Below are 25,244 nucleotides of genomic sequence, written 5' to 3'. Positions count from 1 at the left end.
ATATTATACTATTTTAATATATTTTAAAATGTACATGATGAAAAATCTGAATATTCAGCATCATTCCTCCAGTATTCAGTCACATGATCCTTCAGAAATCATTCTAGTATGTTGATTTTGGGCTCAAGAAACATTTATTATAATTATCAGTCAGTGTTGAAAATGGTTGTAATGCTTAATATTGTTTGTGGAAACAGTAAGACTTTTAATGAATATAAAGATCAAAAGAACAGCATTTATTTGAAGTAGATTATTTTGTAACATTATAAATGTATTTCTTGCCAGTTTTGTTTAATTTAAAGCATCCTTGCTAAACTCATGGACGAAATTTATATACAGGATAGTGCCTTAAAACGATAAATCTGACCAAAGTGGTGCACAACACACATTTTTGCTTCATCCTAAAAAAAAACAAAAAAAACATGAACAAATGATAAAATAATGCAATATAAACCAGGTATGTATAAATATAGTACAGAGCAACACCAGACAATGAAATAAAAACTTGAAAGAAAATATTAATGTAACCAAGTTATGAATAAGCCTAAAAAAAATATAGACATTTTGAGATGCTTTAAATGCAGAGAGTGTAGGGAACATCTGATAGAGAGTGCTAAGGCATTCCAAAACATGCTTTAAATGCAGATAGTGTAGGGAAAATCTGACAGAGAGAGCGAAGGTATTCCAAAACATTCTGAAAAAGCCTTGTCGACTCATTTTTAATCCTGATTTTGGAACAGTTTGGAGCAGCTGCTGGGAAGAGGATCTGAGTTTATTGAGGCTTAAAAGATCTGATATGCTAGTAGGAGTCCATAGAAGGTTTTAAATGCAAAAACTAAAATCTTAAAATCAATTGTGTATTGCACCATTGAAGAAGAGCTAAGAAAGGCGAGATATGCTCCCTCTTATTTTCGTGGTCACGAGAGTGAGAGCCCCCAGGTTTTTGACGTGGGTACGAATATTTGCTTGAAGGGGAAACGGGTAAATAAAATAATTGATTTCCTTTTTTTATTATTGTATTATTACTAAAAGCCATTGCATTACATTTAGCAATTTAGCTGATGTTTGTATCCAAAGTGACTTACTAATGAGGAATATCACAAGCAATTTATCAGCCAAGTGCCAATGTTATTTATTATTTATATAAAAAAAAAAGAAAAAAAATGGTTATCAGTCATCAAATTCAATTCAGGTAAAATGTTATTTATTGTGCCAGTAGATTCAGGTTACTATGGAAGCTTGTTTCCGCCACAAAATAAAAAAAATGTAAATGATAATTGCGACTTTTTATCTCACAATTGCGAGTTTACATCGCGCAATTCTGACCTTATTTCTCAGAATTGCGAGATATAAAGTCAGAATTGCGTGAAATAAAGTCACAATTATTGCGTGTTATAAAGTCAGAATTGCGAGATATAAAGTCAGAATTGCGTGAAATAAAGTCACAATTATTGCGTGTTATAAAGTCAGAATTGCGAGATATAAAGTCAGAATTGCGTGAAATAAAGTCACAATTGCGTGTTATAAAGTCAGAATTGCGTGTTATAAAGTCAGAATTGCGAGATATAAAGTCGCAATTGCGTGAAATAAAGTTGCAATTGCGTGTTATAAAGTCAGAATTGCGAGATATAAAGTCACAATTGCGTGTTATAAAGTCAGAATTCTGACTTTTTTTCTCGCAATTTCGACTTTATATCACGCAATTCTGACTTTATAACACGCAATTGCGAGTTTATATCTCGCAATTCTGACATTTTCTCAGAATTGTGAGATATAAACTCACAATTGTGAGATATAAAGTCCAATTCTAAGGGGGAAAAAAGACAAGACTTTTTTTTTTTTTTTACCTCAGAATAGTTTATCTCACAATTCTTACTTTATAACACGCAATTGCGACTTTATATCATGCTATTCTGACTTTATATCTCCCAATTGCGTATTATAAAGTCAGAATTGCGTGATATAAAGTTGCAATTGCGAGAAAAAAAGTCAGAATTCTGACTTTATATGACGCAATTGCGACTTTATTTCACGCAATTCTGACTTTATAACATGCAATTGCGACTTTATTTCACGCAATTCTGACTTTATATCTCCCAATTGCGTATTATAAAGTCAGAATTGCGTATTATAAAGTCAGAATTGCGTGATATAAAGTCAGAATTCTGACTTTTATAAGACGCAATTGCGACTATATTTCACGCAATTCTGACTATATCTCGCAATTCTGACTTTATAATACGCAAATGCGACTTTATTTCACGCAATTCTGAGTTTATATCTCGCAATTCTGACTTTATAACACGCAATTGCGACTTTATTTCACGCAATTCTGACTTTATATCTCGCAATTCTGAGAAATAAAGTCAGAATTGCGAGATGTAAACTCGCAATTGTGAGATAAAAAGTCGCAATTATCTCTTAAAATGTTTTATTCTGTGGCGGAAACAAGCTTCCATAGGTTACTATACTGTACATAGCTACTTGTACACAAACCTGTACACAAACCAGCACCCCCTAGAGGCGGATCTGCCTTATAATCCCAGAGATAAAAAAATATATATTGGGATGGTAGTCAAGAGCTGGGGCTTCTTCCCTTCCTGAGATGTGGCACATGCTGTGTCTAGCGCTTTGATGCTTTATTTGTTTGATTTTACAGCTGGTTTGAGGGGTCCATGTTCACGAGGATCTGCGTATCTGTACATCACCCAGTATATGATGCCATCTTTCGAGTCCTGAACCTTAAATTGAAGGTCTCAGCTGGTAGCCAGGCTCAATTTGATGGGTTTTTAACAGGCATAATGCTGGTAACCGAGTCTGTTGTAGTGTCTCACTCTCTCTCCCATCTGAATGCTGAGAGGTTTGTTCAGTGCCTCAGGGTTAAGATGTGATGTGAAATGCTCTGTGGCTGCTGGGTAAGAAAACGAGGGCGAGAATGAGAGACTGCAAATGGTTGTGGAAATGAAGGCGTTTAAGCCCCTTGGGGTCTGCAGAATGGCGCGGTGTCTTAGAGAATGTTTTTTTTAGTTGCTTGCTATTGCTACATGTTGGAAAGTCACACCGCATTCCTGCAATGACAGCCATCTTCCTCTGTCTCGCTTTCCTATTTTTTTTTCTTCTAATGTTTGTTTTCTCTCCTTTCTCTTTCAGACCCCACTGAGAAGGTGAGTCTACAGGTTGTTTCTCAGAGCCCCATTAGGGAAGGTGATGATGTGACATTGAAATGCCAGGCGGATGGAAACCCTCCTCCCACCAGCTTCAACTTCAACATTAAGGTGAGAGATCACTGGCAGCGTCCACAGCAACTATACCAGTCTTTCATCTCCAGGGTCCTGCTGTCTGCCCTCTATCCTTCCTTACAGATTAATTACACCATCTCTCTCTCTCTCTCGCCATCTTCAGGGCAAGAAGGTCACGGTGACGGACAAGAATGTCTACACTCTGACTGGCGTTACCCGAGACGACAGTGGCGTGTACAAGTGCTCCCTGCTTGACAATGAAGTAATGGAGTCCACTCAGATCGTCACAGTGAGCTGTGAGTGGGAAAAAGATGCTCTCTTCTTCTCTATCTCTCCTCCATCTCTCCCTAAGGGCACCTACACACTAGAGAAAGACCTGATGGAGCGTTTGACGGATATGGAAAGATCTTTTTGAGGTTTTGGAAACAGCAGAGTCAGTTTAAAACCAAGCTATAATACAGAGAATTGGAGTTGCATTCTCTGAAATTCTATCGTAAAAGTTTCTCAATTTTTGGTCTCATGATGGAGCATCACTTTTGAATTAGCCAAATCCTCCATAATCAAGATAGCACATCAAAGTGTTAATAGTAAACAAGTGCATATAATATATAGAATATAATATAATTAGTTTTTTTTTTTTTTTTTTTTTTTTTATTTGATATATCCATATTCACAAGCTTTTTAAATGCTTTGGGTTAATGCTTAGAGCTGAAGAGATGTAATCCCCAATAAGAGCTTTTCACAATTTGGAAATATATTCTATAAGTGGTCTACTTTACTCAATCTTCTAACCATTTGCATTCATGGCTCATGAATAGATACACTTAAGCAAATGCATTAAAATTCTAGGCTTGAAAGAGTCGCAAGGAAAAAAATAAAAGCTCGTTGATATTACCTATTCGCTATGTTTCACTTTCATTTTACCAGTTTTCATAAATGTGGAATGTGTTAAAATGAATAATAAACAGAAAGTTTTGTCATGTTTTTGTAATGCCTGATAAAAAAGGGCTTAAAAGACACAAGATGCAGAGTATAATATCTAGCAAAATTAGCTCAACCAAACTTAAGCCATTGTTTGTTTGAGTCAGTGTTGCTGTAGTCAAGCCTGAATCAGTCTCAGTCGTTGAACAGATGAGCATCCAGAGTTCACCAAACTTTTCCTTTCCAATTCATTTCTTTCTTTATAGTACGAATGAATGCACGAGTGAAACGTTAATCAAATCTATCTTCAGTAGGATTAGCTAAGATGGCAGGACACCAGGCAGACATCTTAATTAGGAATTTTGATTCGAGTTGAGACTGCTACGGGCTCCTGCTCGCTGATAAGCTCACACACTCTGGCCTTTCAATCATTTTCATTGAGGTGTGTGTGTGTCTATTTGGTTCAAAAGGCCTGATGATCTCCATAATTGTGATTTAGTGACGCTTCGGTTTGAAAATTCAAATGTATTTCACGCATCTTTGCGGCACGCTTTCAAAGCGGGTGGGATCTCAGACATGCATTTGAGGATAGAAAACAATGTCTCAGGCGGGAATAACGGGTGCGAAAATGACTCTTAGTTGGCAGAGAGATGTGATGTGTTTCAGCCTCTTCAGTGGTTGAAATATTTTGAGGGACAGGTGTACAAAAAAGGAGCCTGCAGCAGACTGATATACACTTGTCATCTCTTATTATCTTTCTGTCTCTCTCTCTTTTAGTTCTGGATGTAAGCCTCAATCCTACAGGCAAGGTGTTAAAGAAGTTTGGGGAAAACTTGGTGGTGTCTTTGGAAAAGAATGCCTCAAATGAAGCAAATGTGACATGGACTAAGGTAAGAGATTGTAAGGAATCTAACAAATCTGGGTCGGTTCATTTTAGTCCTCCAATTCAAGCTAAACAACTTGTTCAATTTCTCCAGGATAACCGTAAACTAGACAAGCTGCCCGACTTCTCTCAGTTGACATATAGTGACGCGGGCCTGTATGTGTGCGACGTGTCCATTGAAGGAATCAGACGGAGTTTGTCCTTCGAGCTTACTGTAGAAGGTATGATTTATTATACACACTTTTATTATACATGCTAGTCATATTTCAAATAAATATGTTTCAAGCAGAGATCACGAACTAAATAAAAGTAGTTTCTGAGTTTCTATTTGAAAATGGTATAAGAAATAAAAAGAAAAAAAAAGAAATTGGTTTCAATGAATGATTCAATGACTCATTACTGGATGAATCAGCATTTTTGAACAAATCTTTTGAATGAATGATTCAATGACTCACTCATAAAAGGCTTGTTCGATTTGAATGATATCAAAGTACCGCGAGAGCGATTAGTGAGCAAACGGCTCTGTATGCTTTTGAATCGCTCTTGTGGTACTTTGATGTCATAAACCGATCGGCGTGTGTACCGCTGGTTCAAGTCAAACACCCCTAAATACTTCACTTGTTTCATTACTGGATAAATCAGCGTTTTTGAACAAATCTCTTGAATTAATGATTCAATGACAAATATGTTTTTTAACAGTCACTTTTCGCCACCTAGTGGTGTAACAATGAAATCGATATATATATATATATATATATATATATGTATATATATGACATATATATAGTATATATATATATGTGTGTATATATATGTGTGTGTGTGTGTGTGTATACAACAATAATATATAAAAGCACAAATATATTATCTCCAGGTGTTCCAAGAATAACAAGTCTGACAAAGCAGCGCAGCTACGACGGCAAACACAAAGTCTTGACATGTGAGGCAGAGGGTTCACCTAAACCCGACGTGCAGTGGAGTGTCAACGGGACTAACGTAAGTCACCGTCACTGTCAGACTCACTTCATCACAGACATTACTGTTGTCCCGAAAGAACCCTGTTCCTTGTACATTTTTATGCAAGAGGGAAAGATGCCCAGATATTTCTTTCGATTCCAGTCTAGATTAGATGAAAGGTGCACAGGTGTTTGAAGTTGCAGGTTTTCAGCACCCTGAAGGGAAGAGCCAACTTTCAATTTACGTTAAAAAGGGAACAGTTGTCCTGGGACAGAAATGTCTGGAATCACATACAGAGCTTTATTATTCGTCCCATGGATAACTCTCTTGACTTTACTCCTCCACGTTTCCACTTATTGTAAGACTAAAGCTGGGACACACTGTGTTTGGCACATCACGGTACAAACACACACAGTTAGCTCTTTCCTGCTTCTCAGTGTCTGGCTGGTCCCTGTGGATGCATTTCAAATGAATGAGTTTAGATCAGGTGTGCTTCCTGCAGGGTTAGGAAGTCACACCCTGTGTACCTTCATACCCGCTTGCCTTGGATTTCATAGGAGTCAGTCTTCCTAGTGCTGTAAACATTCAGCCATTTGTTACACGCTTAGTTTACTGTTTAAGTAATAAGTAAATACATCCTTTCAAAAGCAAAAAATGCAGTAATTAATTTTAAAACCGTAAAAAAAAAACATAATTTTTTTTTATTCATTTGGTATAATTTCTTACTCTTCTTCGACTTCTGATTTAAGACATAACTTAATTTTGACAAAATATGTAGTTACTGCTGTTTTACCTTACTGTGAAAAACATGGATTTTTATTTAATGTTAATAAAATATAAATATAGATATAAAAAAAAACAAGCCAATTAAAGATTAAATTAATGTTAATAAAATATAAATATAGATATAAAAATATACCAAATACCAATTAAAGTACCAATTAAAATACCAATTAAAGATTAATTAATTAAAAACAATTAAAAAAAATTAAAATGAATGTTTTCCATGTTTGTATACTGTTTATTATAAAGTTTGAGGTCAGTAATATTTGTATTTTTTAAGAAATAATTATTATTTTTAGCAAGGATGCATTGAATTGATCAAAAGTGAAATTAAGGGCATTTATTGTGATAAAAAAAGATTCCTATTTCAAATAAATGCTGTTCTATTGAACATAAGTCAATAATATCATGGATTTTACAAAAAAATCATAAGCAGCACAACTTTTTATTTTATTTTAACAGTGATAAAAATAATCAACATATTAGAATGATTTATGAAGGATATGACACTGCTTTCACATAAATAAATGCCATTTTGAAATAGGTTAAATTAGAAAAGTTATTTCAAAATTGTAATGATATTTCACTGTGTATTACTGTTTTACTGTTTACTTTTTATCAAATAAGCATGAGACTTCTTTCAGAAAATCTACCAACCCCTTAACTTGAACAGCAATGTATCAATGTACATAATACTAATAATAATAAAGTTGTGTTTATATTAAATTGGGATTTGATTGTGTCTTAATGGCTGCTTATTTATGGCAGCCTATATTTTGCTGCTGTGTTCCTGTGGATCGCAGTGCTGGCATCAGTAACTCAGTCATCCTGCGCTCTGTGAGGGGTTCACTACTCACTGTCTGCATTAATGACACGGATATTGAAGTGTGTTTGTGATGGAGACTCATTTAATGGCTGTGTGATTACTGACAGTGAGATTTTTAGCCCCACTCTCCACTCGTGCTTCCAGACCCTGAGGGGTGTGTGTGTGTGTGTGTGTGTGTGTGTGTGTGTTTGTGTTTGCTGTGAGAGTTTCCATTAGCCTTGGGTGTGGTGCAGAGTATATGATACTAAATAAGCTGAGGATCATCCGCGCCCTCTAGTGGTGAGGTGTATTAAATGGCGCCTTAAGCAGAGGTCCGACATAATTCAACCACATAATTCAACTTCAAATTAACCTTGCTAACCATTTTTGCTGACTCTTGCTTATAATTATTATTATTAATAATAATAATAAAATAAAATATTGATATAAATAGTTATAAAAAAAAATAACTGTACCGTAAACAGAAATGTTCTGTTTGTCTTGCAGGATGAAACGTCGTATGTCAACGGGAAGGCCACATTCAAACTGACCGTAGTGCCCAGTAAGAACCTCACCGTCAGCTGTCTCGTGACCAATAACCTCGGATACGACACGAAAGACATCAGCGTGTTTTCCCGTAAGTAACGTTACTGCGCGCGCTGAAGGGGTTTCCCGCTGTGAGGACCGCTTACTAACCACTCAATCGACCCCTTTAAAAAGGCTCAAATTATAGGGCTGTCAAGAATAGATTTAGATTAATAAGAACCATTAGGCTATACTTAATATGGTGGTTTGGGATCAAACACACTTCTATTGTAGTACAATAGACCAACAGACCAACAGAAATAGATTAAAGATACTAAATTATTTTGCTGTTAATGACAGATTTAGCATTTATGACATGTATTTTGTTCATGTTTTTTTATTATTTTTTTATGGCATAGACTAGTTTGACAGCCCTGATAAGTAGATGCCACATCTAACATCTCTTATGTGCATGTAAGGAGATCTGTGAAAACTAGCATGTTTCACACGTTTTGCCTGTTGCACCATTCAAATGCAGGGTGATTTAGTGGACTATTTCACTATTATTAGTGTCCTGGTGTGAACACTGGAAAGACGGGGCTGGCTGCTCTCTCTCAAGTCCTGTTGTTCACTCACGGGGCATGAAACGCTCTCTTTCTCTCTTGGATCTCGCTTTGGCTCGGATTTTGTTTGTGTCAGGGTGCTTGGACTGCTATCTCTTTTTTTTCCTCCTCCTCCTCCTCTTACTCTTGCCGACCGCTATTGCATGCTTGTGGTCATCTTCCTTACTAGAATCTGATTGGATAATACTTGATTTAAATCAGTTTTGCATCTAAACCACAGTTGGGTGGTGGCTTTTTACTACCAAATTTGTTTTAAATGCCAGTTTGGTTTCATATTGCACCCAAAGTTAATTTAATTTTATATCTGATTTCAGTATTTGAGGAGGACAAGCCCAAACCAGGTAAGATGATCTGATTTCATTCCCTTGAATTTCACTTAAAATGAATTAGAATTTAAGATCATGAGTCGGAGGGTGTCAAGCATCCTGACATCTTGCAAACTTCGTTTCTTTTAGCTGTCATACCTGCAGAAATATGTCATCTTGAAATATTCACAGCTTCAATTTTTCTCAAGTAGCGGGATTCTGTCAATCATTTCTTTCATTTCCCAGGATTGCCTTTCCCTAAAGAATCATAATGCTTTAGAGGAAGTCATAAAAGTGTTTATGTGTCCATTGCCCTTAGAAAAAAATGCAGATGGCACGGAGCAAGCCAAAGTGATAGTGGGTGTTGTGGTTGGACTCTTCCTAGCCGCTGCCCTGGTGGGACTCATCTACTGGCTCTATATCAAGAAAACAAGGTAAGACGCAACATTGCATCGCAAAAACAAGTCATCTTCAATGTTTAAATTACAACCTGTATATCAAATGAAGGACATATGATTGCAGTAGAAGTCACAGTACCTGCTGTTAAACATCAGCATGGTTTGTTGAGATTGACAAGAGAAGTGAACGAGCCAGAAATGGTCTAGAGCTCAGTTTGAAATGTGCTGAAAGATTAATCAAGGTAAAATTGTTCTGTTAGACAAGGCAGCTGGAAGACCGGAGAGAAGGAGGCAGGCACTTCAGAGGAGAGTAAGAAACTGGAGGAGAACAATCATAAAGCTGATGTCTAAAAGAAGGGAGAGGCGTCAAAAGGAACGAAGAAGGTGAGAAGGTTTTTCAAAGCTCAGGACCCGGTGTAAAATTCACACCTGCCAATAGTGCATGAATTAAAGGGGGGGGGGGGAGATTAACAGTCAATCTCATGTTAATCTTGAGTACCTATAGAGTAGTACTGCATCCTTCAAATCTCCAAAAAGTCTTTAGTTTTATTATATTTATTTATTAAATAAACGAGCGGCTGGAGGCGTGCCGTGTGAGCGGAGCTAAAGCTGTGGTTACGTGCGGCAATAGCTAACACACAGACATTTGAAGCAGAAAAGCAGTTTTACTCACCGCCTGCGGTTCCAACGCACGACCGTGAACCTTTATCGTTGGGATAATCCTTAAGCATTAGACGATCGTCGCGAATCCGGCGTCGAACTGGGCTTTGTTTATAAAACAATCATCGTCGAAATGCAGGGAACAAACAGTCTTGCACAACCTCCGTTGATGCTCTGGAAAAACAAACTCCATCCACGGGTTCCTTAACGCTGGGTTCTTTGGGAATCTGTGCAGGGTTGTCTTGCCCTGGCAACCAAAAACACACTTCTTTGGTGACATTGACTTCCCTAAAGCCGAGCATAGCGCTTAGATGGGCGAACTGCTTTCGCTCTCTCTCGCTCTGGTCTACAGTTGCGCGCGCGCGCCCGCGCTCTTCCGTGAGAAGGGCCCTTAGGACCCGTATAAGGAAATTCCGCCCTATCTGACGTCACACCGGCCCATACTCGAAAAAAACTTTCCGAAACTTGTGACAAACCGGAAGGAGCATTTTTGGAACAGAAATACTCCTTCAAACGTACAATTTAATTTTTGAAACTTTGTCCATGTTTAGCATGGGAATCCAACTCTTTAACAGTGTAAAAAACTCAGTATGCATGAAATAGCATTTCACCCCCCCTTTAAGAAAACTTACTGGCAATAATGTGTTTTACTGGCCACAAAACTTTTTAGTTTTTGCATGATATTTCAAATTTATATAAGAAATAATTCAATACATATAGTAGTCGAATGTATAAAATACATATATAGTTGGCAATAGATGTTAAAATATGTGTAGTCATGACAGATGTTTTCTTTCCTGGATGTATTTCACTTGAATCACGTGTATCATTTTCATCAGCGAGGTTTTAAACCACTATTTTTACAATGTGATGTAAATAATATTACAGTAGCTAATAATAAAGGAACCAGCCAGCTGGCAAGAACCTTGTATTTGGCTTTGAAATAAGTGCAATATTGAGCATGCCAACTCAATATTTGAATGTCAAGCTACATTAATAGTCTTTTCTTCTCATCCTTGAAATTACATTCATTGTTTTTGTGTATCATGGCAGGTATGAACCAGGAAAGAGGCCTTGTCACACTGAATGTGCAGTACCACACACTTCAATCATCTAATTCCAGACATCTGATTGGACGACGACGTCTCCTTCAGGCTGCTCGTGTGCGTCATGCGTCGCAGAATGTTTCCTACTCTAAACAAACGGTTTCCTAACAAAAAAAAAAGAAAATCCCCCACCACGATCCAAGAGAGTAAAAGAGAATCCCCTTGTGTTGTAAATTTAGTCTGCACTGAGGACTGCATTTACTTTTGATCGATTCTGACTTTTTCTTTTTGTGTTCCCAGTGAATGTTCTCGTTTCATGCGCATTGCTGATGTGGTGGGCACAGCTGTTTTGCTCCCCCTATAGTAAAAAAAAAAATAATGTAAATTCGCTGTACACTTTTTAGGTCTGTGTAAATAAGTCAGGGGAGAACGTTCACTCTGCTTTGCGTTTGGATTATTGAGAAAAAAAAAAAAAAAAAGGACTACACTACTTGTGGGACTACATATTGATATTGCACAGTCCCTCATCAAAAACTCCTAAGATCGCGGCCGGATGCTGGAAGAATGATGACTTCACTGCTGTTACACCTCTGTTCGTTCATGTTTTATTTATTGGTACCTCTTTACGACACTACCCTGTGACATTCTTGTTATTTCGTCTAGTTTGAAGTGGCTAAGTAGTGAAAACGGGTTTAGAAAATTAGCGTAGTGTAGGGAAATGTCCTGCTACACCCAGTGGCCTTCAGGTTGCATTGCATGATGTCATAGTTGTACTCGCTAGAGTTTAACGTAGTGACATTGACGTGACTCGCATATAGTATAAATAAACAAGCAAACATCCGCTCTCGGCATCAGACTGGGTGGTAGCGACCTTGCATGCAGAGCCTTTATTTTTTGGTAGAAAGTAAATATAAAAGAATAGCCCCTTTATTCTGCCTTAACAGAAAGAGTCAGTATTGGAAGGCAAACTTCAAGTCAGTTTATTAATGTGAAGCCTCACTGTATAGTCCCTCAGACTACAAAAAGTTTTTCGTTTTTTACATCGTTTTCTGTGTCTACGATTTTTGTCAGGTTGATGTCCGACACTGTTGTCTTTAGCGATGGCTTGAAGCACTGTTCTGTTCATCATGGTCTAAAGAGGCTGTAAATATGTTTGAATGTCTTGCTTGTGTTTGGCTATTTATAAAGTGTGAGAAATGCAAGGTAAGCTGTGCTTCTGCTTAGTCACTTAAAAGACCATTTTTAGTTCAACTATAATCTCACTTTGTCACGCATATTTAGAAGAAACTCAGCTTTCACTTTGTTTCATCTCCACACGTGTGTGCTGAATGTTCATGTTTAGCGTAAACGTCTTGCATATTTTGAACCATCGGGTCAGCAGTGAAACCAAAGAGGGTAACCGCAAAAGAAGGCCATAAAGTATTGTAAATACTGACTTTTGTTTTTGTACTTTTGTTGACAATAAAAGTGTACATTTTGAAGAAAATATCTGGATTTTTTTTTCATGCGCAATGATTAAAAAAATCACATATAGCAGATGTTAATACTGGCTTTTATAAAACATTTTTTTCCACAAGAACAGATCACGGGTTACATACATTACTGAAAGATGAAAATAATCTCAGAGAAAACTTTTAACAAAGTATAAATTAATTGCACACATCACTGGTTTTAAATGATCCACAAGGCATTTTCCAACAAACTAAAATCTCCCGTAAAAAGAAGAGGGGAAATGAACAGAAACCGTTCCCCCCGCAGACCTGTCGGAGGTCGTGTCCTCTTCCGCTAGAGGGTCCACTCAGTTCTCAGACTTTCAAGTGTAAGATGGAGAGCGAGACAAGTGCAAAAATGAAGTTTCAAGTTCAAGAGAAAACCTGATAGGGAGGAATGACAGCCAGTGGGAAAGATTCCCAGAATTCCCAAGTCGTCGCTTTAAATCTTCAGTTTGCGGGCATCACTATTACGTCAAATTCAATTTGACGCCATTAAAATGACTCGTACGTGATAATCTGTGTGTTTTTTGGCTTGTTTTCTGGGTGCTAATACAAACGGTGCATGTCCAGGTCTTGGTTTTTTTTTGCATATGGCGTCAGTGCAAGTGAGCTGTGGGTAACCGAAAGAAGGGAATGGGAAAGGTTGAGGTGGCTTCCTCCTGCACTGCACTGAATCTAAAATAAGGGACCGATGCAGACATTCGGGTTTGTTTTATTCACGAGTAGACAGGCCCTTCTATTTACAGAAAATGAAACTACCATATTAGCCCTTGCTTGCTGACGCTGGAATGCACTCAGATGTCGAAAGCGACCGTTAAGAGTTGATAAAAAGCGGCTAACCTAAAAAAGCTGGCGGAAAGAGAACCGTGAACCTGATATTCGAAATCCGTCTCTTTCTGCCTCAAACGGTCTGATCTGGTTTGTCTTGTTCACTGTGAAATAATGAGATAAAGGAGACATGGTCACACCGAGAGCCATTACTGTGAATTCATGATACCCAAGAGGCCAGGAACGCGCGGGCGGATGCGTGTATATGTGTGTGTGGCAGGAAAGGAATGAACAGCCCGCAGACACTGGCAAACACAAACAGAAGCGCTGCTCTTATTTCCATCCAGAGAAATACAAACGTCACTGCTTTGAAGGATGCGGCAAACCCACTCTAAAATGTGGATGGACACCTCCAAACATGACAAATTCGATTTCAGTTCCACTCTTGAACATCCCGAGCTGTAATGACGATGACCTGAGTACTGCAGATAAGCCACGTCACTGTAAACACAAGGCTTTTTTTTCATAGGATCCTGTCGTTACAAACGCAACGATCCTTTTGGCGAAAAAAGCACAATTTCTTCTTGTTTGCCGGGTGCGCTAAACGAAAGCAAGCGGAAGTCAGCCCGCGGTTTGTACACTCAAAAGTCAGTGGTAGTTTGAAATCGTATCGGCGTGGGTTACAGGCCCTGCCTGGGGGCGACTAGCGCGAACTCTCGCAAAATGTTCCGTGCCACGTCCACTTTGTTTTGCGCGATCATCAGCGCTCGTTTCACATCTTCGAATGAGTAGCCCTCGCCCATCAGCTTGGCGATCTTGGCGTCTACATTCTCCCGGGACGATTCTTGCGGTCTTCTGTGGATGTCTGGCGGGATGATCCTGGGAAGTGGTTTAGGAGGTCTCTCAGGTGCCCTGAAGCAATCTACGGCCACTGTAAACAGGAAACAAAGAGCGTTTAGTCAAAATGGGCCATTGAGAGTGGATGGTAGCAGGCCGGCTAAAAAGACTAGGAGCACATTAAAAACCCATTACAGGCTAATAATTAATAATTCATTGAGCACATTCAGCTCCATGGCTAATGGCTTCATTTAATAAACCTGCACAGCTATTATGTATTCAGAATAACACACTGTGCTCACAGCTGTTTTATCAGGAATTACAGGTATATGTTTGGCTCATTCTGGAAGTGTTAGCAATGTTGTTTCATTTTTGTCAGCTCATAATATTAAACTACAGTGTATGAAAGGTTGACATTTATTGTGAATATAATAACAATACATCATAAAATGATTTTTTTATTCATTTTTTTCAAATAAGTCTCATATGCTCACCAAGGTCGCATTTATTTGACCAAAAATACAGTAAAAACAGTAATGATGTGAAATATTACTATAAATATTGTATTTTGTATGCCTTTTTATTTTTTACGCATTTATTTTATATAATTTATGTATTTATTTGCCTGTGATGGCAAAGCTGGAGTCATTCCTCCAGTGTCACATGATCCTTCAGAAATCATACTAATATGCTGATTAGCTGCTCAAGAAACATTTGTTTTTATTATCAATGTTGAAAACAGTTGTGCTGCTTAATATTTTTTGTAGAAACCATGATGTTTTTTTTTTTTTTTTTTTTCCAGAATTCTTTGATGAATACAGTTTTTTTTTTTTTTACATTTATTTGAAATAGAAAGTTTTGTAATATTATAAACGTCTTTATCGTCACTTTTGGTTAATTTAATGCATCCTTAGTTGATGGACCCCATTGACTTCCATAATAGGAAAACAAATACTATGGAAGTCAATGGGGTACAACAACTGTTTGGTTTCCGACATTCTTCAAAATATGTTCCTTTGTGTTCAGCAGAAGAAAGAAATTCATACAGGTTTGAAACAACTTAAGGGTGAGTAAATGATAACAATTTTCATTTTGAAGTGAACTAATCCTTTAAACTCTGTATTGACCAATCAGCATTCAAGACCAAAACTATTTGATTTATAACAGCCCTTATACAATGAGTAGTACCTGAGGTGGGCGGCAGTTGATCGTAGTCTTGAGGAGCCCTGAACGGCGTCTTCATGTTGTCTCCGGTTAGTCTCCGCACGGGGGGATTAGGAGCCGAGTTAATCAATGTGTCTATGAACGTGTCTGTGAATCACACTGATAATTAGACACCAATACAACCCCAAATACAGCAGTATTTGACATTTATACTACATTAATAGTCACAGATGTGTGGGATTTGGCCTCACCTGGGCTGAGCAGGAAGTGGTCGTGTCCAGACGAGGGGCGGGCAGGTCTGGGGTAGGGTGAGGAGGACGAGGGTTCTGTGAAACTGTTCCTGACGGGGGGAGGAGGAGGAGGAGGCTGGGACGGAGGAAGAGAGTTGAACGGGTCTTCCATTGGAGACGCTGGGAGAACAGAGAGAAAGATAGAGTTGTTGAGTCATTCTACATGCCTCAGCAGTTCCTCTTCTCACCAACAGATGGAGCTAAAATATCATTCAGGCACGAATTGAACGCGTTGTGAATTTTTGTTGTTTGTTTTGAAAAAATACATAATTTTATTCAGCAAGGATGCATTAAATTAACTAAGATTATTTAGTAAATAAGTTTACATTGATGCAAAAGATTTCTACTTCAAATGTTTTTTGAACTTACTATTTATCAAAGAATCCTGAAAAATATTGTTTCTTAAAAACAATATCAGCATATTATAAGGATTTCTGAAGGATCAAATGACACTGAAGATTGGAGTAATGATGCTGAAAATTCAGCTTTGCTAACACAGGAATAAATTACATTTTAAAATGTATTAAAAAAAGAAAAAGTATAATTGTATTTTTTATCAAATAATCGTAGACATGGATAATTACCAACCCTTTACCTTACTTGAAACAGAAATAGAGTTTATATTTTTGAGAAACAAGTCTTTATTTGGGGAAACTGCATTATGGTTTTAATCATATGGCCAAAAGAATGGATTTTAGTTACTAAGCAATTGTATCACCGTAAGTTTATGACAGTAGTATGACTATGAATTAAACAAAGGCAAATTGATGTCTTCATGAATCTGTCTATATAAAAACAAACAAGCTAAAATCATAATAAAATTATATTAACGTCAAAAATGTATGGAAGTGAAGGTGAATGAATGTAAAAAAAGCGTCTGAATAGAAGCACCACACAAAAGACACCTCAACTATATCAAACAGCTCATATAATATAAGCTAATAATCAGATTTAGTGACTCGATAATGAATAAGGACTGCATTGGTGTTCGCGGCTCTAACCTAGTGCAATAGTAAAAGCAGAAACCAACAAATGAACACCACTGAACGGTCTGCTAATCAGGCAACCAATCAGATTGAGGCGCTGTGCCAACGGCTACCTTGAGGGGGCAGTAGAATGTCGTAGTCTGAGGGCGTCCTGTTGTGGAGGGGGCACTGTGTGGTGTGAGCCACACCCGAAATCAATGAACCAGAGTCAAACCCACCTGAGGAACACAACACAGAGTTATACTGACCTAAAAATGGCCTCAACCTCACAGTGAGTTAGCCATGTCAGCCAACTCTGGCTTCAACAACCACTGGCCGCCACATTAAAAATGTTGCTACAAACTCCCACAATCACACTAAAAGATGGTCATGCAGAAAATGAAGATGACAAATGAGAGACTGTGTGTGTGTGTGTATTTTCTGTATATGTGTGTGTTCTCTCACCATGCTCTGGAGGTTTATGTTTCTTTGATTCTGTGGAGAGATCCGACAAGCCGTTTTCTAAAGCCCTTTATGAAAAGAAAACACATTAAAATGCGGACGGGACGTTAAAACAGTCATTGTTTCACTATCGTGTGCGTGTTTACCTGTTGGGGATGCGGAAGGGGATGCAGACGGGTGGCTGTGTGATGCAGACGGGATGCGATGATGGAATCTGATACTCGTCCTCCACTCTCTCCGTCAGACTCCGGTGGCTTGTGAAGGGGTTGGTGTGTCTGTAGATCACACAAAACTTATTACACAACATGTACAGGCACAAATGACACCAAGTAAGAACCACGCAATCCCACGATGCTTCAGGCACACAGATAGATTGTTTTTCACACATGATTTTTACGTGTTCATCTAATGCATTGCAAAAGTAGTTGCCACAATGTTAGGGAACTTGTGAGTGGCTTGGGCATTCAAAATGGTTGATATGGAGCTCTAGATGGTTGCTAGGTGTAAAAAGATCCCACACTCTTTAACGTATTAAAATACTCCGAACTTAAGCCACATCATAGCAAAGCAGTTTTGAGCATGTTGCTTTGTGGTTGCTAGAGTGTTTTTAGACTATGATATTTTGGTCTTTATATAGGACTAATTCCCTCCTTCAATGCAAGTTTGTGGGAACAGACCTTCACTCAAACTGCATGATTTGAGACATGATTCATGTATGTACCATGGAAAGTTTGATACAAAGCCGAACAACTCCCTAACTCCAAATATGAATTACTGCATTAACAAATATGCAAAGAAAAACATCTCATGTGTTCCCAAATTACAGCAAAGTGTGGAATAACAATATGTAAATATTTACAGATGACAGCATTTTAAGTGATGCCACAGCCCTCGTGGAAAAAGGCTCTTTGACGGGAGATTTGGATGATGTTCTCTGCCTTCATGCTGACTCATTGAAACAAGCACTGTTTAGTGTGTGAGCTGGTCGGCGCTGTGAGATTAGCCAGTTTAATCACGTAATGCTCTAACTAAGACTCCCAGGCTGAGCTGAAGTAGGCAAATACGTCTAATATTTAAACAGAGGGGGGAGAGAGGTTTACTAGCTCTTGCTGAGAAACGATGAGTGGTTTTCCAGCCAAACTTTAACTGCTACTGCAATGCACCATTAGAGGGCACTTTAGGCACTTCATCTCCCTGTGATGATGAAGCGATCATTAAAAGATCTTTTTCAAGTGTTTCGAAGTGTTCCTTCTTTCCAAGACATCACGAGAGTGTTTATGGATGTACATTTGCCAAGTATTTAACAGAAGCCAACCATAGCAGTGTAAAAACACCTATGAGAGTGAGAGGGAGATGACAGGTTCACAAGTTTTGCTCTCTTTGAGGAGGTGGAAAGTGCTCTCAACCATTCCAAGTTGTGTGTTTGTGTTTCTGTAAAGTAAACGTATGTTGATGTGTGTGATGCCCATCACAAAGAATCCAGTGTGCCCGGAGCCAGCAGAGAAAAAAAAATATATATATATATATATTCTCCGCTTGTATATATATTCTCCTATTGTTGAGAATATATATATACACACACACAATACAGTAATCTTAGCCTCTATAAACACTACTGACGCAGCTCTATGGACAGATACACCACATAGACACACAACACTATTCTTCAGGGCTCTAAACAACAGCCATTGTGGTTTCCAGAACCACTCGGTTTCATTTGTCAAAGCGGTGACAGAAACACAGTTTTTCTTGTAGCAGGAACTGCTGAGAGGAGCAGAACAGTGTAGCATGAATGAAGCCATTAACATTGACAACCAAACCAATGACTAATGCTAGGGTGCTATGGGTGTTATAGTCAGGGCATTTCTATGCAGTGTTTTTAAAGAACATTTTATCAACTATTGCAAAATTCGGAAACAGCAAAACAATGTGTAAGTGGTCTGCTAAGGTGTTTATTTTGTTTCTAGAACACTATCTGTATAATTACTGTATACTTACATACTGAAAACCACTCCTTACCAACTTTATAGCAACGCATCAACAATAAGCAGAACAACTAAGCAATAACAATGTACTGAGTAGTTTTTAGTATGTTGCAACGCGTTCAGTGTTTTAGAACACTATCTACTGTTTACATATTGTTATTCCACAACATATTGACAGTATATAGAACACATTAGTAATAGTTTTTTTTTTGTACTTTTGCATTGAGAAACTGCAAAGCAACATCTAAAATAACACCTTAGCAACATGTACTGGAGTTGCTAAGGTGTTCTGAGCAGTTTTTAACATGCTAGTGATGGGTCGGTCATGAACGAATCTTTAATATGACTCTGGACTACCGAGTTGTCTCAGAGAGTGATTCGTTCATTTTGTGTTGACCGCGCATGCGGAACATCCTATAGGTTCTCTGTACTGGAAACAGAAATGATTAGTTCATCTTTCAAGTCTTCGGGTTCCGGTCCGAGTCTTTCATTCTTCTTGTCAGTCCCAAAGAGGCTATGCTGTCAGTACCGGAAAGAGAAATGATTAGTTCACCTCTCGAATCTTCGGGTCTGAGTCTTTCGTTCTTTTGTCACGTGTCGTGATGTGACAGCGCTGGACACATAAATGAGTTAATAATTCCCAATCTTTATTATAAACCAGCGCATAGTAAATTTTTTTTTAAGTTACATGCTGCGTTTTTGGTCTCAAATTATAGTTTTTTTTATTTCTTTCAATTTATAAATGTTTATGAAATTTCTGTCATGATGGTTCTTTTCCATATGAATATGGTACTAAAGAGATGGTAATGCTTTAAATTGTATCTATGATGGGGAAAATCACTTTGAAAAAGATATATACAGTATAGCCTTATAAAAACATGCAGTTACGTGACATAAAACCGAACGACTCTAACCCGAAGACTCGAAAGATGAACTAATCAATTCTGTATCCGGTACTATAAACTGTATAGCTTAGTTTATAAGATTGTCACAGGATGAACGAATGGCTTAGATCGGGAGGTGAGGTAAACTATCAGAGTGCATAGCCTGAAGACCCAGATAAATGAATTAATCTTGTCTGTTTCTCATAATTTAGCCTTTTCCTTGCATTGCAATTTTTTCTTATTCTAAATGCGATCAACATTTGATGTGTTTGGGGAATTTGGCTATTAACATGTAACATTTTAAATACATTTTGCTGAAATGAACGAAATGACTCGAAAAAAGATTGGTTCATTTTGATGAACGAGATTCAAAGATCCGAGTCAGTAAAATTATCCGAACTTCCCACTACTATAACATGCTACTATGCGGTTGTGTAATTTGTGTTTTTTAGATGTTGCTTTGCAGTTTCTAAATGCAAAAGTCAACGGTATCATTAGCCAGGTAAAAATCCAATCACTTATCAAGTCACAGCACATCTTTTCTGAAGCATAATGTAAGGCATAATGTCTGTAGTACAAACGGTGCAAGCTAAGAGGCAAAGTTTACAAAGTTCACCACTATTCTTGACTATCTAATAATAATAATAATAATAATAATAACAACAACAAAAATTCAACACCCATAGCACAATATAAGGGAAAGAAAGAGCATAAGTGTTTGTGACAGAAGAGGAAATGTGGCTTGCTGCTTGGAGTGCAACCTCTCATAGGCTGGTTCTGCTTAATTCCCTCAAAAGCCCCACAGGAAGTCCATCACTGCAGTGTGTGTGTGTGTGTGTGTGTGTGTGTGTGTGTGTGTGTGTGTGTCTTTATGTTTGTTTAAAGAGCACATGTTCTCCGGATCCTGGTCCTCTTGCATAATTGGTGCACATGTGTCCAAACATTGCTCTCTGTGTGTGTGTGTGTGTGTGTGTGTGTGTGTGTGTGTGTGTGTGTGTGTGTGTGTGTGTGTGTGTGTGTGTGTGTGTGCGTTGTTCTGACAGACCTCTAGAGATATACAGGATGCAGCCTGTGCACACAATCCCTGGATCACATTAACACATTCATTAAGTCCACATGATTTTTTTTTTTGTCTTTTCACCAAAAAAACACTTGCGGGAAAATAATAATTTAGTCATTAAACATCATAAAGCAGATCAATGAGCAAAGCAGGAAAATATGCTCTGGATTGGCATCACAATGAGATCAGCAAGTCCACAGAAAAACAGTGCTCAAGAGCGGTAAACAGGTAATTTGTAATCATATGAAGACAATATGAGTGAATTGGGAATTAGGCTCCCTTCAGAATAAAGAGAAACAGATTGATCTGCTTTATAGTGATTATGATCAACATTGACACAAAGAACAAGAACCACAGCAGGGCTCCAGGGATGGGAGTGGCGCGTCTGTGTGTGTGCGCGCGTGTGTGTGTGCGCTGCGGTGTGTGTGTGCGTGTGTGCGTGCGTCTCACCTCTGGTTGTGGTCCAAAAGGGGAGGGGAGTGACGCAGAGGAGGGACATCATACTCATCACCAGGTAACAGACCGTTGATGAAAGACTGCAGAGAAACACAAACATGAAATGTTAAAAAACACCATTTATGATAAATAATTTATTTATCCTAACCTGACATAAAGGTACAGATGATATCCAAATGGGACTTATCCGTGATAGTTGTCAGATTATTTGTCATATAATCTAACAAGTATCCATGGGATGGATGAATGGATGGATGGAAGGATGGATGGATGGTTAGAAATATAGATGAAAAGTACTGATGAATAGCAAGACAGAAGGATGGATGGATGGATGGAAAGTACTGATGAATAGCTAGACAGAAGGATGAATGGATGGAAGGATGATGGATGGTTAGAAAGATAGATGGAAAGTACTGATGAATAGCTAGACAGATGGATGGATGGATGGATGGATGGATGGATGGATGGATGGATGGATGGATGGATGGATGGATGGATGGATGGATGGATGGATGGATGGATGGATGGATGGATGGATGGATGGATGGATGGATGGATGGGACTGATGAACAGATGGACGGATGGATGGACGGATGGATGGATGGATGGATGGATGGAAAGATAGATGGAAAGTACAGATGAATAGTTAGAAAGATGGATGGATGGATGGAAATGACTGATGACCAGCTAGATGGATGGATGGATGGATTATAGATAGAAAGGATTGAGAGAGAGAGAGAGAGAGAGAGAGAGAGAGAGAGAGAGAGAGAGAGAGAGAGAGAGAGAGAGAGAGAGAGAGAGAGAGAGAGAGAGAGAGAGAGAGAGAGAGAGAGAGAGAGAGAGAGAGAGATGGTGAAAGAAAGAACATTAAAAGTATTTTCACACAGATCATCCTGTTAATGTGTCAATTGAACAGACTAGAAGGATCTTCAGGACCCTCATCATGGAGCTCTAGAAGCCTCAGATGTCTGAGCCGGTTTATTTCAGAGATCAAGAGTAGCGTGTGATGCTGTACACTAGCTGTGGCCTGAGGACAGTGCTGTGTGGGTTTGTGCCGGGAGAACAGGGGCCAAACTCTCTGTGCCCACACTAGGACACTAAATGAATCCATACACTGACATGCCAATCAGGGACGAAGGGAGGGAGAGAGAGAGAGAGAGAGAGAGAGAGAGAGAGAGAGAGAGAGAGAGAGAGAGAGAGAGAGAGAGAGAGAGAGAGAGAGAGAGAGAGAGAGAGAGAGAGAGAGAGAGAGAGAGAGAGAGAGAGAGAGTTTTACAGTCCATTGGTGGTTACATATAATTGCATGCTGCAAACCTTAGTAGAACAAAAAAATAAAAATAAAAATCCACATGCACTTCATTCAACCAAGAACATTTCAGATAAGTTCTTAGTTTCCAAAAGGGCTTTAATGAGACACCCTCAGCAGCTTTGCAGCAAAATATGTAACTCTCTCCAATCCCCTTGTGCAAAACATGCTTACTTAATGCATAATCTATAAAACTCCCTGCGAGCCACGAATCTGTGTGAGTATTTTGAATACTGGAGCATTAACCCAGATATATATAAAAACACATGTCAGGGTGGGAGGGCAACTGTTGTAATAATGATAGGTGCCGAATGCGTTTTAAATACCTCCTTTTTTAATGCCAGGGCCAAAGACAAGCACTACACACAGCCGAATTTCACAGCCCTGCTTTACTGCGAATATCGCCACTGTTGCTTAGTAACAGCTATGAGCAAAAAAAGTGAATATTTATGGCTTAAAATAGGCATGTAAGGGCTTGTGAATGAGTACAGAGGGTTCTAGGTGATTTCAAAACACAATGTCCAGTCATTTTTCTGCTCTTATCTCATGTTCTTGACTCTGCTTATCAAAGAAGGACATTCCAACCCTAATATTAAGTGTCGCTCTCCAAAAAGAGCGCGTGTGAACGTGAAGGAATGTGTGTGCGTTCCTAACCTTACTACACTCTGACTGCGCATTCAATCTGTGGCCGATCCGGTTCAACCCCAAGTCGGCACCGGAGCAGCTGAGGGGTCTCCCGTTGATGTGCGCAGGGGCGGCGTGGGCGAGTTTGGGGGAGCGGTCTGCAGCAGAAGTCTTGCAGTCTGACAGAGCAGTGCTGTCTTTAGGACTCCAGGCCTCCAGGGGCGCTCTAGGGTCCCTGGGAAGGCCAGACGAAGGGGTGATGAGCCAGGCGGCCCGGCCCTCTTGAGGAATGTGAGGTGGGCGTTCTGGTGGAGGAGGAGGAGGGGGGTCTCTCTGTGGGGGTGGAGGGGCAGGGAGGGGCTTGTCCTGTTTTCTGGACATACCCGGAGATGACTGAAAAAGAGAAAAGAGAAATATTAAAAAAACAGAAAATTAAATTGAGAATTAAAATATTTATCATGATCAGTAAGATACCTTGGGAGAGCCTGTGGGGCTGGGAGCGGGAGAACGGATGAGATCAAGGCGGGGCGGTACGGGTGGAATGTTCAAGTGTGGGCCCATGTGATCTGGAGCGGGTTTCCGGCGTTCACACACAGGGGATGAGTTCGGAGACATTATCGGCGAGTTCTGGATATCCATCGACTACGCAAAGAAAGAAGCAATGATGGTGATTTATGACATATTTAGTAGTGTTTGCAAAGACAATAATTGCAAAAAAGTTTACAATTTGCAGCATAATTCATCATGCACTTTGCTTTTACTTTGTAAGCATGAATGAAATGACTGAAAAAATCCCCTAGAATAACAGTCTTTAACAGCGTTCACAACATTTCTGAAGATATTTCTGGTACTTCTGCTGTCATTACATAAATGTAAAAACATTTAGAGCACCATGGCGACCACATACAGCAGCAATCATCCACAACACATAATAATCATGATAGCGAGTTTTACACAATCAAGCAGCACTTTTTTTTTTCTTCTTCTTCTTCTTCTTCTTCTTTTTTTTTTTTTTTAAAGTTAAATACAGAAACACTCGATGTCGCATGGATCTTGGGTCTTGATTGAGATAAAATGTTTGCAACGAACACGACAGCAGTACAAAGAGAAGAAAAATGACAAACTCATTATTCATCATCATGATTGCGTAGAAAGCTATCCTAATGGCCTATTACCTCCATAAATTGCTTCGGGCAGGTTAGGGTATTCAACTTCCTAATCAACTAATAGTCTCATTAGCATATCCATGAACTGAGCAATTGCAGCTGGACAGCTTTTGTTCGTGGTGCACCAAAAAATTTATAAGGGGGGGGAAGCGCTGCTAATTAAATTTGCTAAAAAACGTTACAGGAAATCAAAAGGTGAATAAAATGCCCTTTGTGCGCTACTCTTTGTACAAACAAGCTCTCACTCAATAGGAAGCCAATATCCTCTACAAGTTCTCTTGCAAGGGCATTATAGGGAGAGAAAAAAAAACTAATATCCCGCATTTCTATTTAAAAACATTCCTGCCAGAAGGTGCCCTCTATTTCTCTCCAAGCTCTACCATTTAATGAATCTACTCAGTAGAGCTGCGGAGGTTGTGTCCTCGTGAGGCAGGTTCCAACAGGTTTCTTTTTCTAATAAAAGAGACTGACATTTATGCTGGTGAAGAGCAGGAGGCTATTGCACCTATATAAAAGCAAGATATAGGTCTCTTTGAAGTCCAGTAAAGAATGAGATTAAAACTACTTGGGGAAAAAAAGAAGATTGGTCGTGGAATGACAACAGTGATGAATGAAGTCTTATCTACTGAGCAGGTTTAG

General features: G+C 38.8%; 2 protein-coding genes across 3 annotated transcripts in view; one reads left to right on the top strand and one right to left on the bottom strand.

Annotated features, from left to right (window-relative positions):
• alcama (activated leukocyte cell adhesion molecule a) overlaps window positions 1-12,624 on the top strand; it is a 74,373-nt gene extending 61,749 nt beyond the window's left edge. Inside the window, exons 7-16 of one of the 2 annotated variants that reach the window (XM_081353824.1) lie at window positions 3,151-3,275; window positions 3,403-3,535; window positions 4,938-5,050; window positions 5,138-5,264; window positions 5,918-6,039; window positions 8,096-8,225; window positions 9,051-9,077; window positions 9,361-9,475; window positions 9,700-9,823; window positions 11,153-12,624. In XM_081353824.1, the coding sequence (XP_081209950.1) occupies window positions 3,151-3,275; window positions 3,403-3,535; window positions 4,938-5,050; window positions 5,138-5,264; window positions 5,918-6,039; window positions 8,096-8,225; window positions 9,051-9,077; window positions 9,361-9,475; window positions 9,700-9,790 (983 nt within the window). In that variant the 3' untranslated portion in view covers window positions 9,791-9,823; window positions 11,153-12,624. The remainder of the gene's footprint in view (window positions 1-3,150; window positions 3,276-3,402; window positions 3,536-4,937; window positions 5,051-5,137; window positions 5,265-5,917; window positions 6,040-8,095; window positions 8,226-9,050; window positions 9,078-9,360; window positions 9,476-9,699; window positions 9,824-11,152) is intronic. The other variant, XM_081353823.1, reaches the window with a different exon arrangement.
• A 54-nt stretch (window positions 12,625-12,678) lies between these two features.
• Window positions 12,679-25,244, bottom strand: part of cblb (Cbl proto-oncogene B, E3 ubiquitin protein ligase) — a 70,805-nt gene continuing 58,239 nt past the window's right edge. The window contains exons 11-19 of the mRNA XM_081353822.1: window positions 23,914-24,081; window positions 23,470-23,832; window positions 21,504-21,589; window positions 17,271-17,399; window positions 17,128-17,192; window positions 16,797-16,901; window positions 15,659-15,817; window positions 15,432-15,554; window positions 12,679-14,337 (exon numbers count right to left, since the gene is read on the bottom strand). Of these exons, the coding sequence (XP_081209948.1) occupies window positions 14,087-14,337; window positions 15,432-15,554; window positions 15,659-15,817; window positions 16,797-16,901; window positions 17,128-17,192; window positions 17,271-17,399; window positions 21,504-21,589; window positions 23,470-23,832; window positions 23,914-24,081 (1,449 nt within the window). The 3' untranslated portion in view covers window positions 12,679-14,086. The remainder of the gene's footprint in view (window positions 14,338-15,431; window positions 15,555-15,658; window positions 15,818-16,796; window positions 16,902-17,127; window positions 17,193-17,270; window positions 17,400-21,503; window positions 21,590-23,469; window positions 23,833-23,913; window positions 24,082-25,244) is intronic.

Source organism: Scardinius erythrophthalmus (assembly GCF_964197995.2).
Source record: "Scardinius erythrophthalmus genome assembly, chromosome: 23".
Classification (NCBI taxonomy): Eukaryota; Metazoa; Chordata; class Actinopteri; order Cypriniformes; family Leuciscidae; genus Scardinius; species Scardinius erythrophthalmus.
The sequence above is the reverse complement of the archived record's forward strand: the minus strand, read 5'-3'. Positions and strand labels throughout refer to the sequence as shown.